This window comes from Esox lucius, chromosome 6, assembly GCF_011004845.1.
Source record: "Esox lucius isolate fEsoLuc1 chromosome 6, fEsoLuc1.pri, whole genome shotgun sequence".
Classification (NCBI taxonomy): domain Eukaryota; kingdom Metazoa; phylum Chordata; class Actinopteri; order Esociformes; family Esocidae; genus Esox; species Esox lucius.
The window spans coordinates 27,910,407-27,923,261 of NC_047574.1; the positions used below are offsets into that span (position 1 = coordinate 27,910,407).

At 46.3% G+C, this 12,855-nt stretch overlaps 1 protein-coding gene across 7 annotated transcripts in view; it reads right to left on the reverse strand.

Moving 5' to 3' along the window:
* Positions 1-12,855, reverse strand: part of cpeb3 (cytoplasmic polyadenylation element binding protein 3) — a 48,618-nt gene that overhangs the window by 12,295 nt on the left and 23,468 nt on the right. For 5 of the 7 annotated variants that reach the window (XM_020047232.3, XM_020047234.3, XM_020047233.2 and 2 more), the window contains exons 5-10: positions 11,627-11,650; positions 9,202-9,369; positions 8,120-8,209; positions 1,039-1,157; positions 759-873; positions 276-457 (exon numbers count right to left, since the gene is read on the reverse strand). In XM_020047232.3, coding sequence (XP_019902791.1) covers positions 276-457; positions 759-873; positions 1,039-1,157; positions 8,120-8,209; positions 9,202-9,369; positions 11,627-11,650 — 698 coding nt within the window. The remainder of the gene's footprint in view (positions 1-275; positions 458-758; positions 874-1,038; positions 1,158-8,119; positions 8,210-9,201; positions 9,370-11,626; positions 11,651-12,855) is intronic. The other 2 variants (XM_020047236.2, XM_020047231.2) reach the window with 1 other exon arrangement.

The window sequence follows — 12,855 nt, forward strand, 5'->3', positions numbered from 1 at the left end:
CTGAACTATGACCACCAAGTTAACGCCAGGACCAGTTTCTGGCTGCCTGTTTCTGTTTGGTGCTGAATGAATACTACCCTTTGGACTACTTTCAATTGTCCAATTGGAAAAGCTCCCATTACCTGTTGCAAAACACTTTCTGGTGCACCATTATGAACACAATCCAATCATTCATCGTCTAAAGATATCTCCCTCTTATCCTGGTTAGAGGGCAGCTCCTGAAGCACTGGTGACATATGGACAGACACTGCCAACACAGCAATTGGTAGACTCACTCGTTTGTCAATGTCATTATGCTGCAGCTGAACGAATCGGGCACTGATGGCGGCAATGTAGCTCTGCTGATTGGAGAAGGCCACACGGCCCGCCCCCTTAGGGTACTTTAGCTCCGGATCAGTGTCGATACCGGCGTAGCACACGCCCCCATAGAGCCTGTCCATGATCATAGCTAGTTCCACTTGCAGAGGAGAGAGAGAGATAAAGAGAGATGTACAGAAAGAAACGACAAAACAAAGGGTGAGATATAGACGTGAAAGAATGTTATGATGATGTTTGTCTAAAAAGTGAATATTTTTAGGCAAGACAAACTGATTTAACATTGGAAATTAATTAACATTTGCAAAAAGCCAATTACAGTCTTGAGTGTTGTTTAAAATAGCCTTCTTTAACTGTGTTGTCCATGGTGCTGTCTGTGCCAATCAACCATCCAATCCACCCATTTAACCTCTGATCTACATCCGTGCTGACCAATCCCCTACCTGCACGTAGAGGCCGGGGCACGCCCCCCACAAAGATGGTCTTGCGGGGATCCAATGGCTGGGAGCCATCCATAACAAAGTCACTGTCACTCAGGTTCCAGGGGCGGATCTGGACCTGGAGATGTACATAATTAGAAGACGTAGCTGATAAGAAATTCACACTATTGTGCACAACTGGAACACATTTATAGCAACCATTCCTTGAACTATCGTCAGGGCCAACTCAACATGTTAAAAGACAGATACTAAGTCAGAGCTTAACATTTTAACAGTCACTTACAGGCTTGTCCTTGATAGTGGGGCTGGAGACGCACAGGTAGAGCTTGCCATCCTCCTCCATGCAGGCGTCAATCAGGGCCTGGACAGAGGTCTCCTCTTGGAACAGCAAGAAGGCGTAGCCTAGGAGAACAGACAGGGAAGCGTGTTTGGACTAGAGAAACACAAATCCACATTCACTGGGAGGTGCACCGCAAGCTGTCTGATGTAGTTATGAACATGTGAGCGACCAGTTCAGTGCCCAGCTCAAGTTAACAGTGGCTTTTGAAACCAATCTGAACCAAGGACAACAGTCTCTCTTGAGAGAGGCCCTCATGGATTCATTTTCAGGGAAAGTCTAAGAGGGTGAAGATAGACAGTTCTTTTTATGAGCCTATTGATATTCTCAGAGCATCTCCTCTTACAGCCAATTTTACGTGAGGTTTGATTCGGGTCACTTCGGCAGACTTTCAGAAGACTGTACTGCACACAAAGTACCTTGCAGCCTGAAAGCTGAAACGGCTAAAAAGTCAGTGCCGTTGCACTTCACACAAAAAAAAGACCCCATGGAAAATGTACCAACCAAAAATAATCTTTTTGGAAAGTTTGGGACTGAAAGAGATTTGCTTCTTTGGGATGATTAGGTCTGGCTTTGTGGCAGAGAGAGTGCTAGAGACAGAGAAAGAGAGCTTGAGTGTGAGAGGCAGACAGGACATAAAAGAGAAGCAGAGAGAGAGAGAGAGAGAGAGAGACGCAAAAGGAGAGGCGGAGAGAGAAGCAGTCAATGTGAGAGTCAGGGTGAGACAGGCAGAGAGCAAGATGCAGAGAGAGGGGAGCAGAAAGAAAGACAAGCAGGGGAAGGGGGAGAGACGCATAAAGAGAGGCTAGAACTTGTCAGTGTGCATTATTCAATCATCTATTATTGATAGAGAAGGGAGAGTTGGCCCAGGGTCAAGGCTATTCTGTCAGTTATTAAGACTTGGCTAGTTAGCTAAGGTTATGCCTTTATAGATGAGAAAGCATGAGGAGGAAAAAAATGACAAAATAAAAAAAAACGGATTAAAGTGCTTTAGGACATTTGTGGCAAAAACAGCACCCAGCACAGCCATACATTTAACATACAATGTGTCTGCCTCTGACGCAAGTTTGGATACATCCTAGGACAGCAGTAAACATATTTTCCTCAGATCAGGCACAGGGACGTGTTGTTAGAACCTGAGTAGGTGAGCGCAGCCTGGACAGAGAAATAGGAGGATGGATGATTAATAAATGGATGGATGGAGGAATATATGGGTGATGATGGATGGATGACTGATGGACGCATGGACACAGACGGATGGAGAGATGTATGATTGTTAGAGAAATATATGGATAATGATGGACGATATACGAATGGGGGGGTAGATATACAGCTGGACGTATGATGGATCTGTAGAGGACGGAACCACATGCAGACACGGAATAACGGTGCGAAGCTCAGTCAGACGGGCTGCTTGTCAGTGTGTGTCAGCTGCTGCTTTTAGATCCATACACTGAAAACAGCAAGCCCGGCCGAGGACTGCTGGGTAAATGGGGAACAGAGAAATGTGCGAATGTCATCCTTAACATTCCTCAAAGGGACTGGTGCTGCAGAAGAGAGGTGGAGTGAGGAAAGACACTGACGTATCACATTCAGTGAACTGTGGTGTGTGTCTGTGTGTGTGTGTATCTGTGTGTGTGTGTGTGTGTGTGTGTGTGTGTGTGTGTGCGGAGTTCAAAGACAGCGAAGATAGAGGGTCTACGTATAAGTGAAGCCGTGTGGATCAAAGAACTCATTTGAAGTCCATTTGCGCACGTCACGACGAGTGCCACAAATAACAAAGCCAAGCAGTTCCACACAGCAGAGCTTTAGCTTTGTGAGTCTCAGCAGTAACGCTCAGGATTACACCCAACTGACTAGAGCTTGTGTGTGTGTGTGTATGCTCCTTGTGTGAGGTCACAGCCAGCCAGGACATTGAAACAGTGACTCAGTCCCTCACACACAACACACGTCAGATTGGCAGTGTGCGGCGCCCACAGAGCCCCCCCCCCCCCCACCGCCTGGCCGGGTAACAACAGATGAGTCCCTGGGTATCTCACCCGCCACGATCAAAACATAAGGTCGTGGAGGTCAGCACTGCTCTACGTCAGTGTACACCTGCAGGACGATGGCGCTTCAGGCGTATTCCCATCACAAAACCATACTGCAATCCCCAGCTAAATAATCCAGCTCTGCTACTGGTTCACACGCATCCGCATCCAGCTAGGGAACTCTGGACAAATCAGGACGCTGGAAACAGCCCATATACCCTCTAAAAAAAACACAAACACAGGGTTTTTTTCACAGGAACCCTTCTGACTGCCTTTACATGAAGAGGATTTGTAATCAGGGGAAATCATGTGGTTTAGCACTCAGAGAAAGAGAGAGTGAAAAAGAGGATGAGAAAAAGAGGACGAGAGAGCGAGAGAGAGAGAGAGAGAGAGGGGTTGTGTACCGCAGTCATCAGAAACAGCTTGAAAAGGCAGCGGCCAGCCAGCGGGGCGGTCAGTCAAAGGAACAGCGTGTTCCATCCCGGAGCAACAGGAAGATGCCGAAAGAAGAAGAAGCAGCGAGAAATCCTGTTTGAAACACCATAAGTGACTTCCATGCAAACATATCGATATGGAGTAAAAGAGACAGGGACACAGACAGAGAGAGACAGCAAGACATACCAGACAGAAAGACACAGCAACAGGCCGACACAGAGACACCAACAGACAGATATATCAACAGAAAGAAAGAGGAGAGAGAGAGAGAGAGCATGGCAGTGTATATGGAGGAATGAAAAACAGAAAGCGACCATAGCGAAGGCAGCCATGTGTTGGAAGGTCAACTGGCAGAGTTAACGGTTAAGGCTACAGGCTAGCCTAACCTAGCAGCTAAACGACGGAGGCCACCCTTGGCTCTCCCACTGAGTACGCATTGTTCCCCTTCCTTCTCAGAGTCAAAGCAACGTTTAAAATTAACTTCTGTCACCTTCCAGCAACTTCAAAGCTGCAGCAACCGTAATAGGAACACACACCCATGTTAGGATGGGTGCCATGCCATCAATTGTGTAATCCAGGGAGTTCCTAAGAAACTGTCAGGATTTTGGCCTGGTTCAGTTCATTTGTTTGTTAATGTGCCGTTAAACTTATGACCATAAACTAGAGGTGAGGGATGTATATTGCCATATACTGGCAGAGTTGATGACTCTGTATAGAACAATTAACAATCACCAATTTTAGGAAACATTTAATATCTTGAAGCTGCGATAAGAAGACGGTTTGGTTGATGTCAGTTTACCATCGCAGCTATACCATTGACAGTGTGCCTAAGCCTCGATGGCATTTAAAAGTTAGAGTTGGGTTTGAGTCTTTCCTGGATTGCATCCATGATTCTCTGCTTTTTTCTAGAAGAGGGCACTCACATTATCAATCAATTATTTTACATTAGGAGTTGTCAGAAAGTCCTTTTACAGATACCCCTAAGAGCAAGCAACAATTGAGTTGATGCACAGTGACTAGGAAAAACTTCCTAGTAAACCACATTGCCAAAAGTCTCCTAGTCAAACAATTGGAAAGCATAGGATTGGTGTAAATATTGGTTGGAAGGAGGTTCCAGGCAGGCTTTCGCAGTGCAGGGGCTTAGCTTAACGGAGGAGGAGAGGAGGGCACAGATCTGCAGTGGCTCATGCTAGAGGCTTCTAGAGCACAGCAGCTGAGCTCGCCAACTACACCAAGGGGAGTAAAGGAAATCATACGGTCAGGAGTTTTGAATCATAAAGAATTCGGTTTACAGATAAATGTCACGCTGGGTTACTTAATGGCCGCACAGCCAAGGCAACGACCTCGCACACAGCCGGGACCAACTGACTTGTCCCCTCACGGATGACCAACACCATCTCATCCATAGCCATGGGAAGTAGGGGTGCAGTCATAGCGTCAGCACCCCCTGATGAGACGGCTGTCAGTGATCCTGTGGGGCACGTCTCGTCCTCTGTTTTGTCAGTGTGTTGTGCGGCAACACTACCAATTCATGGTCAGACGTTATTAGCGACCACTGATCAAAACATCTTTCCACTGATCAAAACATCTGTTGCCGTGGTCTCACCCGGCAGACACCAAATGCATACACGGGTTTGAAACAAGCCACTGCAGTTTCATGTTGACTCGACATCCAAGACTCATGTGCAAAGCAACTACCTAACAACAGTAACTAAATCGTTAGCTTTTTGTTTGAAAGGCACTCACCTCAAGGCTCTTGTAAGTCAACTTTGGCTTACAACTGACAAATACAATTCAGCAGCTGCTAAAATGACTTTCAACAAAACGGCAGTTACTCTGTGGCAGTCAATTTCCTTCCATTGAAACGGTAACAATAACATTTGAAGCTGTGACATTCATTTCGGAGTACGCCTACAGTTTAAGTGTCTGGTTTTGTTCATCAGCGTGTCATCACAATCAAAGTGAATGTTTCCCAATCTGGTCTCATCAGTATTCATACAGAGATCTGATTTGTAATCAGGTCCCTCAATGTCTTATACATTATACTCTGAAATCCAAATCTGATCTTGGATCAGCCCCTTCTGAGACCCTTTATGGATACACACCCAGTACTGGTGCAGTATAAATCAGGGTCCAATGTGTGAAGGTTGGAGAGCAGTCTGGCAAAGCTCCCTCACAGCTCATCGACAAAATACTCACACAGAAATCATCTCCCTCCAAGTCTGGAGGCTGTCTGAACTGTCTCAACTGATCGCCAATGAAACAGCGGAGCTACCCCACTGACACTGTACAATGTCTAACATCCAACTGGAGGGGAAGAGATCCAGGGACATGGAGGAAGGCTGGACAGGATGACACGAGGGAACAAACATGACGCAACCCAAACGAGAAAAAGAGAGATGGAGGGGGGAAAGTGTGAAGAAGGGGTTGACAAAGAGAAGAGGGATCGAGAGAAGACAAAAATCACAAAGAGCTGTAACCAGACCACTGAAAGAAAAAACATGCATCGCTGGTAGCAGCTCACATGACAAGGGGAAGGAGATGGGGGGCGGGGGCACAGGGGGGCACAGGGTGGCACGCAAACATCTGCTTTCCTAAAACAAGCAGGCATGGGAGCGTGACAGGAGAACCGACAGCTGAGACACGAGGAGGTGAAATGAAGCTTCATGAATCGCCTCAATTCGAGAGAAATCACTAAACGGATCCTCCATCTTCACTGCAGGGAACTAACCCCGCACAGGGGTGGGAGGGCACGTGGACAGATGGGCTTTGGTGGCATCATTGCGAAGCTGTCTTCCTGTCTGCCCTCTCATGCCAGCCTGTGCCCGCCTTGACCCACTTCTATGTGAATGAGCTCCCAGACTCTAATGCAGACGTTACCCTAAAAGCACCCCTTCTTGATGCCAAGTACCCTCTCCTTCGGTCCCTGACTACTCTCTGCCTCCACACGGAGATGACAGAAATAGCGAAGCACTTGAAGATGGTTGCCAGCGCTGTGCTCGGGTCAGAACGGTGGGGGCCCAGTGAGAAGGTGCGAGCAACAGAGCACCCCAACACATCGACCTCGTCCGGTAGTGGCTTCCGGCTAAGAGAGCCGATGAACAGGCAGGGTGAGGTAATAGGGACTAAGCTCCGACACTATTGCCACGGGAGCCAAGGGGCCACGGTGGCCCCAGGAACTGACTTTCAGCCTGTTCTTCTGGGATGACGTCCCATCTGGGCCCTAGATGGAGCGAACCCGGCCCTCAGTGAGGCCTGGAAGCCAGGGGATGAGTCATCCCTCAAACCCAAAACAGAGTTTCATAATTGTACAGAGACACATAACTGCTCGTTTTAATGCGGCACAGGGCCGGAAAGATGACTACCATCTTCCACTTGGTCAGCGTGGAACCACTTTTAATATGGCGGGAGAGCAATGACCACTTGATATGAATCCCTGATCTGCTTTGAACCAGTTAAAGCTTGTGAAGGGATAGGATTATCTCACACACACACAGAATTTGCGCTTACACAAATCTACAGTGGATAACTTTGCCATTAGGACAACCGCCCAGTCTTTTTGGCTAACATCTCCAAATGCCAATTCCGGGTGGGCGGGGGGGGGGGGGTGTAAACGAGGGATTTTGAGGGTTACGGATGGAAGTAGGGTAGCTGTTTAAAGGCCTAGGTGGCTGAACACAACTTCTCATGGCCAACACAAATGTGGCCAACTAAAACAGGAGGCAGTGGCTTCTTTGTGGTTAACCAAGTGTTCCCCCATCCTATTAGAAGGGTTCCTCCTGGGCTATTAAACCAAACTCATCTATCCGTATTTTCCTGTCTGAGCTTCGGAGTACTAGATACCGAGAGGGCCCCAAAGCCCATGGCTGTTGAAAACACAGCCTACCACCCAGAAAAAAAGGATATCGAAAGTGAGAAGCATCAGGCAGTTTTTCACAGCTTTTCCAGATGTGGCCCATATTACCGTCAGACTACGGAATGTCAGACATTTCCATCCCTCTGCTTTATTAGTTTTCCTAATACGACATATTGAACCGTGAGTGTGTGTGTGTGTAGCCAGCACAGTGTCATGGTACATGCACGGGGGTGGGTTGGGGGAATTTACGAGATGAAACACAAAAGGGCCATTGGCCAGGTGAAAGCCCGGGCATTTCTCAGGTCGTTACAGACACACACCCACTCTCTTCTCACTTTTCTACCTGTTGTGAAATACCAGAGAGCATCTCTGTGTGTGTGTGTGTGTAATTCCCTATCCTTGAGATAGAAGCAGGGGGCCAAATAAATAAACAGATGCCTCGAGACTCCTCAACTCAAGACCTAGGTGGCCCATGAATTCTGGGTAATGCAAACAGCTTTACACAAGACCTCTTGCCTCAGCAGCGCAGCTTGGTGTCTTTGAGACAGTGAATAATAACATCTGTTACCAGGGACTGAAATCTGGAATGGACTGGTAAGGGAACGGTCGAGAGGATTAACAAGTGACTAACATGAGGAGCTGCTCGCCCGCCAGCAAATCTCCTTTACTGAGGACAGGTTCTTTTAAACAAATGATCTGTTATTACCTTTTGGCGGAAAGTAGGACTTGCTCTCTGCTTTGTGGGGCCAATCCACTACCAGGTGACCGTAGCGACGGAAGCTGTTGGTGATCTCATCTACGAAAAAAAAGAAAGAAATGTTATATGGGACTAATATCTGAAAAAAACTATTTCCCAACTTGATATGCAATTTCCTGAAATGTCAGCATTGTGAAAATAGTTTCTATTGTCTATACTCACTATATTACATCAACAATAGCCAAGACAATCATCAGAATGTTGCTTGTATTCCCATTGCTTTCCAGCCAAGTGCATCAAACACAAAACCGCCTCCACACACTAGACATGTTCTGTTCTAACCGGGGTCGTTGTTCTGTCCAAACTCATGAATATTTCATGGAGATCATGGCCATACATTGTTCACAGACTCTTTCTCTCTCTTTCCGTGTGTGCACTGTGGCTGTTGCTCAGTTTGGTGGTGTGTGCGCGTGTGCGTGTGTGTATGGTGTGCGTGTGCAATGCACCGTCTCATAAAAGCCACATTGAGCGGTGTCACTATTCCAAATTCCCATAATCCTACTAGGCCCTCAGGCCGTCTTTTCACTCAGCGCGATAACGCTCGATATATCACATCTGCTGCCAGACAGACTGACTGCGAGCTTTGCTACCACAAACCCACAGAGTCTAACCAGTCAGTCACAAGCCAGTGGATACAGCTGCTTCGCTGATGGAGACCGTATGCAGACAACACTAACCCCACTGGACTCCTTCAGGAGTTCTATTTCTCTGCACTTCTCTGATCTCGATTTTCTCAGTCGTTTCCTTTTTTAATTTGGGACACGTTTTTTCTATGACCTTCGTCAAAGCATCAATTTGATAAAGATCCAGAAGCTTCCATATGCATATTGGTTACCTGTACGCTCTTTACAGAGTAGACAAGTTGCGGCTAATCTCTAGACTTATCTGCTGCTGAACTAGGAAATGTGTTTTGAAACTTAATTGATGATAAGAAAGAGAAGTGGGGGTATAAAACCCAGTTGGCTCCACGACGAGCTTAAAGAGAATGAGAACAAAATCCGGGACACTGTTTGCCCATCTGCCATTCATACCTTCGTCTATGTCGGGGGGCAGGCCTCCAACAAACACCTTCCTCGAGTAGCGCTCCATCCGCTCTCCATTCTGACAACGGGTGGGCGAGTTCAAGCCCGGGGTCAGTGAGGGGTCGCCGTGCCCGTCGTCGAGGAAACCATCCTCAAAGGGAAATAGGGAAGAGCGGCCTGGAAACAGATGAAGAAGAAAGGAAGGGTGAGACAGACAGACAGAGAGAGAGACAGAGACAGCGAGAGAGAGAGAGACAGAGAGACATTTATTATCTGGTTACAACAGAGCAGTCTGGCCACCATCACGCTGCACCACCAGCTCTTGTTGCCCAAACACTGTGGCTCTGGCTGCTCTCGTCCACACTGTCATCCATTCAGTACAATCACAAAACAACACAGCTTTCTTCCACTAGATAGGAGTTACTGCAAGCCATAGATCCCCATGGAGAAAAAGATGGATGGTGCCAAAAGGATAGGGGCAAAATGGCAGACCAATCGCCAGACAGCAGTGGACGATCTCTTATAGGTGAAAGCCGATAGGATTATGTACACTGACTGAAATGGTGTTGCACGTATTTAAAATATGGAGAGAGCCTGTTTTGGAGGTCTTTGTTAGGCCAATGTAAAGTAGTTTGGCCACTCAAAAGGTACAGGATTATGGAGGCTTTTTAAGTGCAATCTTCATGTGCTGACTTATGGAAGACAACAGGCCAATTTGTTGTCTGCTGAGTCATTAGTTCTGTCAGCATGTGGACTTTATACTGCCAACAGAGACTTAAAAGTCCCAACGTTCTTACAAAACATACAAGCACTTCAATAATGTTGCCATAGTGTTGCAAATGTTACCAGGGCTTTCGTGGTTCAGGGGAGGCATGAACTAGCTGAACACTCCAAAATCAGAGAAGAATGTCTGCAGCACCCATCCATGTCATTCAGTCTGTCTACTTCCTCTGTGATTATTTTTTTATGATAATTCCACACACACACACACACACACACACAAACAGCCTTCGAAAAGTATGAAGACCACTTTGTCATCAGTTTGTGTTATTACTTTAATTATTATATATATACACTTTTTTTATGCAATTGCAATTGGTTTGTCATTTTGAGGTATTCGATGTAGATTGATGGCAAAAAATATTTAATCGAAAATATCTTTGAAAGTGAAAAGGAGTCTGAATAGTTCTGAAGGCAATGTAAACATACATGTATACAGTATCTGCAGGCAATAAGGCAGGAAGGGGTGTGGAATATGACCAGACAACGGCTAAGAGCTGTTGTCAGGCACAACGCATTGGAGAGTGCTTGTACCCAGCACTTAGCCGTAGTATGTTAGCAATATACAGCAAACACTTGAGATGCCTTAATATGCTTACAAACTGGTTACAAACTCAATTACAGCAGTAAAAAGTGACGTGATGTAATAACCGTTGTATACAGTCTCATATACCACAGCTATCAGCCAATCACGATTTAAATCACTTGGTTTATAAATAGCAATAGAGAACAAGGAGCTGTGTAGGATGGCCGATATACCATAGCATAGGGCTGCTCTTATATACAACACAATGTGGAATGCCTGGATACAGCCTGTAGCCATGGTGTAATGGCTTCATACCACAAACTCCTAAGGTGCCGTATTGCTTCTACCAATGTAATTAAGAGTTTTGTCAAACCCATGCTATATGTAAGTAATAAGCCACAAGGGGTGTGTTATATGATAAAACACAGAGTGCCTGGACACAGCCTTGTTGGTATATTGAACCTATATCACAAAACTGCAAGATGCCTTATTGCGCCTATAAACCGCCTACCAACATATTTTGAGCTGTAAAACGTGTCATGTCATAGCCGTGGTATATGGTGTCATTTTTTACCGCGATCAGCCAATAAGCATTCAGGATTCAAACCAGGCCTAATAAATTACAGCTTAAAGTCTTTGTATTTAAAGCTAAAACCTTGGTTTATATACAAACTATTATTAATATAAAAATGATAGGGCTCACTTGAACAACAGACCACAGATTATAGCTAGGGACTGTTCCATTTATATATAAGAGGAATTTCATAAATAAACCACATTACAGATGCCTTGACAGACATACTGTACAATCACTAGGAAAATTAGACAGAAAAATTAGCGTCAAGCCAAATATAAAACAAAAAGTCACAAAATAAGCCAGTAATTTAATCATCTGCCACTGCCCGACCTGATTAAATGCAATGACATCAAAAAACTCAAAATGTGCATGAATTAATATGATTTTGTCCAATCACGGCACAGACAATGGAGGCAGATCACGTGACATCCAACTAGAACCCCCAGCCGTGGAAAGCGACAGATGCCCCTGCTGAGGGAGCCGAGCAATTGCACTCGCTCCTCCCGTCCATTTTGGCAAGCTTAAACACAAAGTAGAACTGCACACGTTACCTCTTCGGCGGCCATAGCTCCTGGCTGCTTGTGAACAGCGGGATGGGAGGGAGGGCGTGGGGGAGAGAGAGGGAGAAGAGGGAGAGACAGAGAGATGGGTTTCGCAGGAGGACAACCAGGCAGAACATCACCAAGGCAACAGTGAAACCGCAGATGCCGATGGACACACCTAATCATCGGCGCGGCGGAAGGGAAACAAGGTCCCATTGTGGCCCCGGCTGGATGGAGCCCAAATGAAACCTGCTGCACCTGCCCAAACTGGGCCGGACCAGAGGTGGACTGAGGGGTTCTAACGGCGTCAAGAAATGTTCACTTTCGACGGCAGAACGACGACTGAGCCCACAGGCCAGATTCTAATCTCAGGCAATAAAACACGAAAAGCCGCCTGGCTCACGTTTACTCAAATTGCTCACTGGCATGAATATTAATGACTGTGGCCGAAAAAATGGCCCACGCAGACATTAGGCAGGCGTCGTTAGTCATTCTCATGAACTAGTGACACATTAACCCGTCCAAAAGGACTTTTTCCAGTCACATTGGCAGTCCGTGTCACAGGATTCGGATTGGAGACGGACGAGGGGAGAACAGTGTTAGGAGTGGCTGGCAGATCTCAATCTAGTCAACGAGAAAAAGGTACAGCAGTTAGAAAGTAAAATAACCTTTCGTGCATTTTCTCTCCCTTTCAATAATCAGTGCACATGTGGGATTTCAGTACAGAGCTTCCAAGTAGGAGCCAGTGCATAGGGGTCAAACCGATTCCTCGGTGTGGTGTATGCTTGTTTTTGGTATTTCCTTTCATTTGGAGCCCAATTGAAGCCTAGAAAATCAGGTGAAGGGAGATCCTAACTAAGTAGTGATGTAAATAATCGAAGTACAGGGTCAAAACGGAAACCGCAGACACCCTATCGTCCATGGAAAAAGCTTGACACCTGTGACCCAGAGCTTAAGGAATCCAGTGGTGAAAGAACACCCCAAACGTATCGTTCGAGTGGGTGTTTTCAGGTTTCGTAACCTTCTCTAAACTCAACTAATGAGCCTGTGTAGAAGCATGGCCACGCCTGAGAAAGAAGACGAACAGGAAACATAGGAGGGAGAGAGAGGCCATGTCTACAAGGTTAATGCCAGAAGACAATGGGGAACACTGGGGTTATGCATCCATAAACAGACCTGTGTCACAGAAAACACAGTCAATACGGGGTCCTCCGTTGTGCCAATGCCATTCTGCCAAC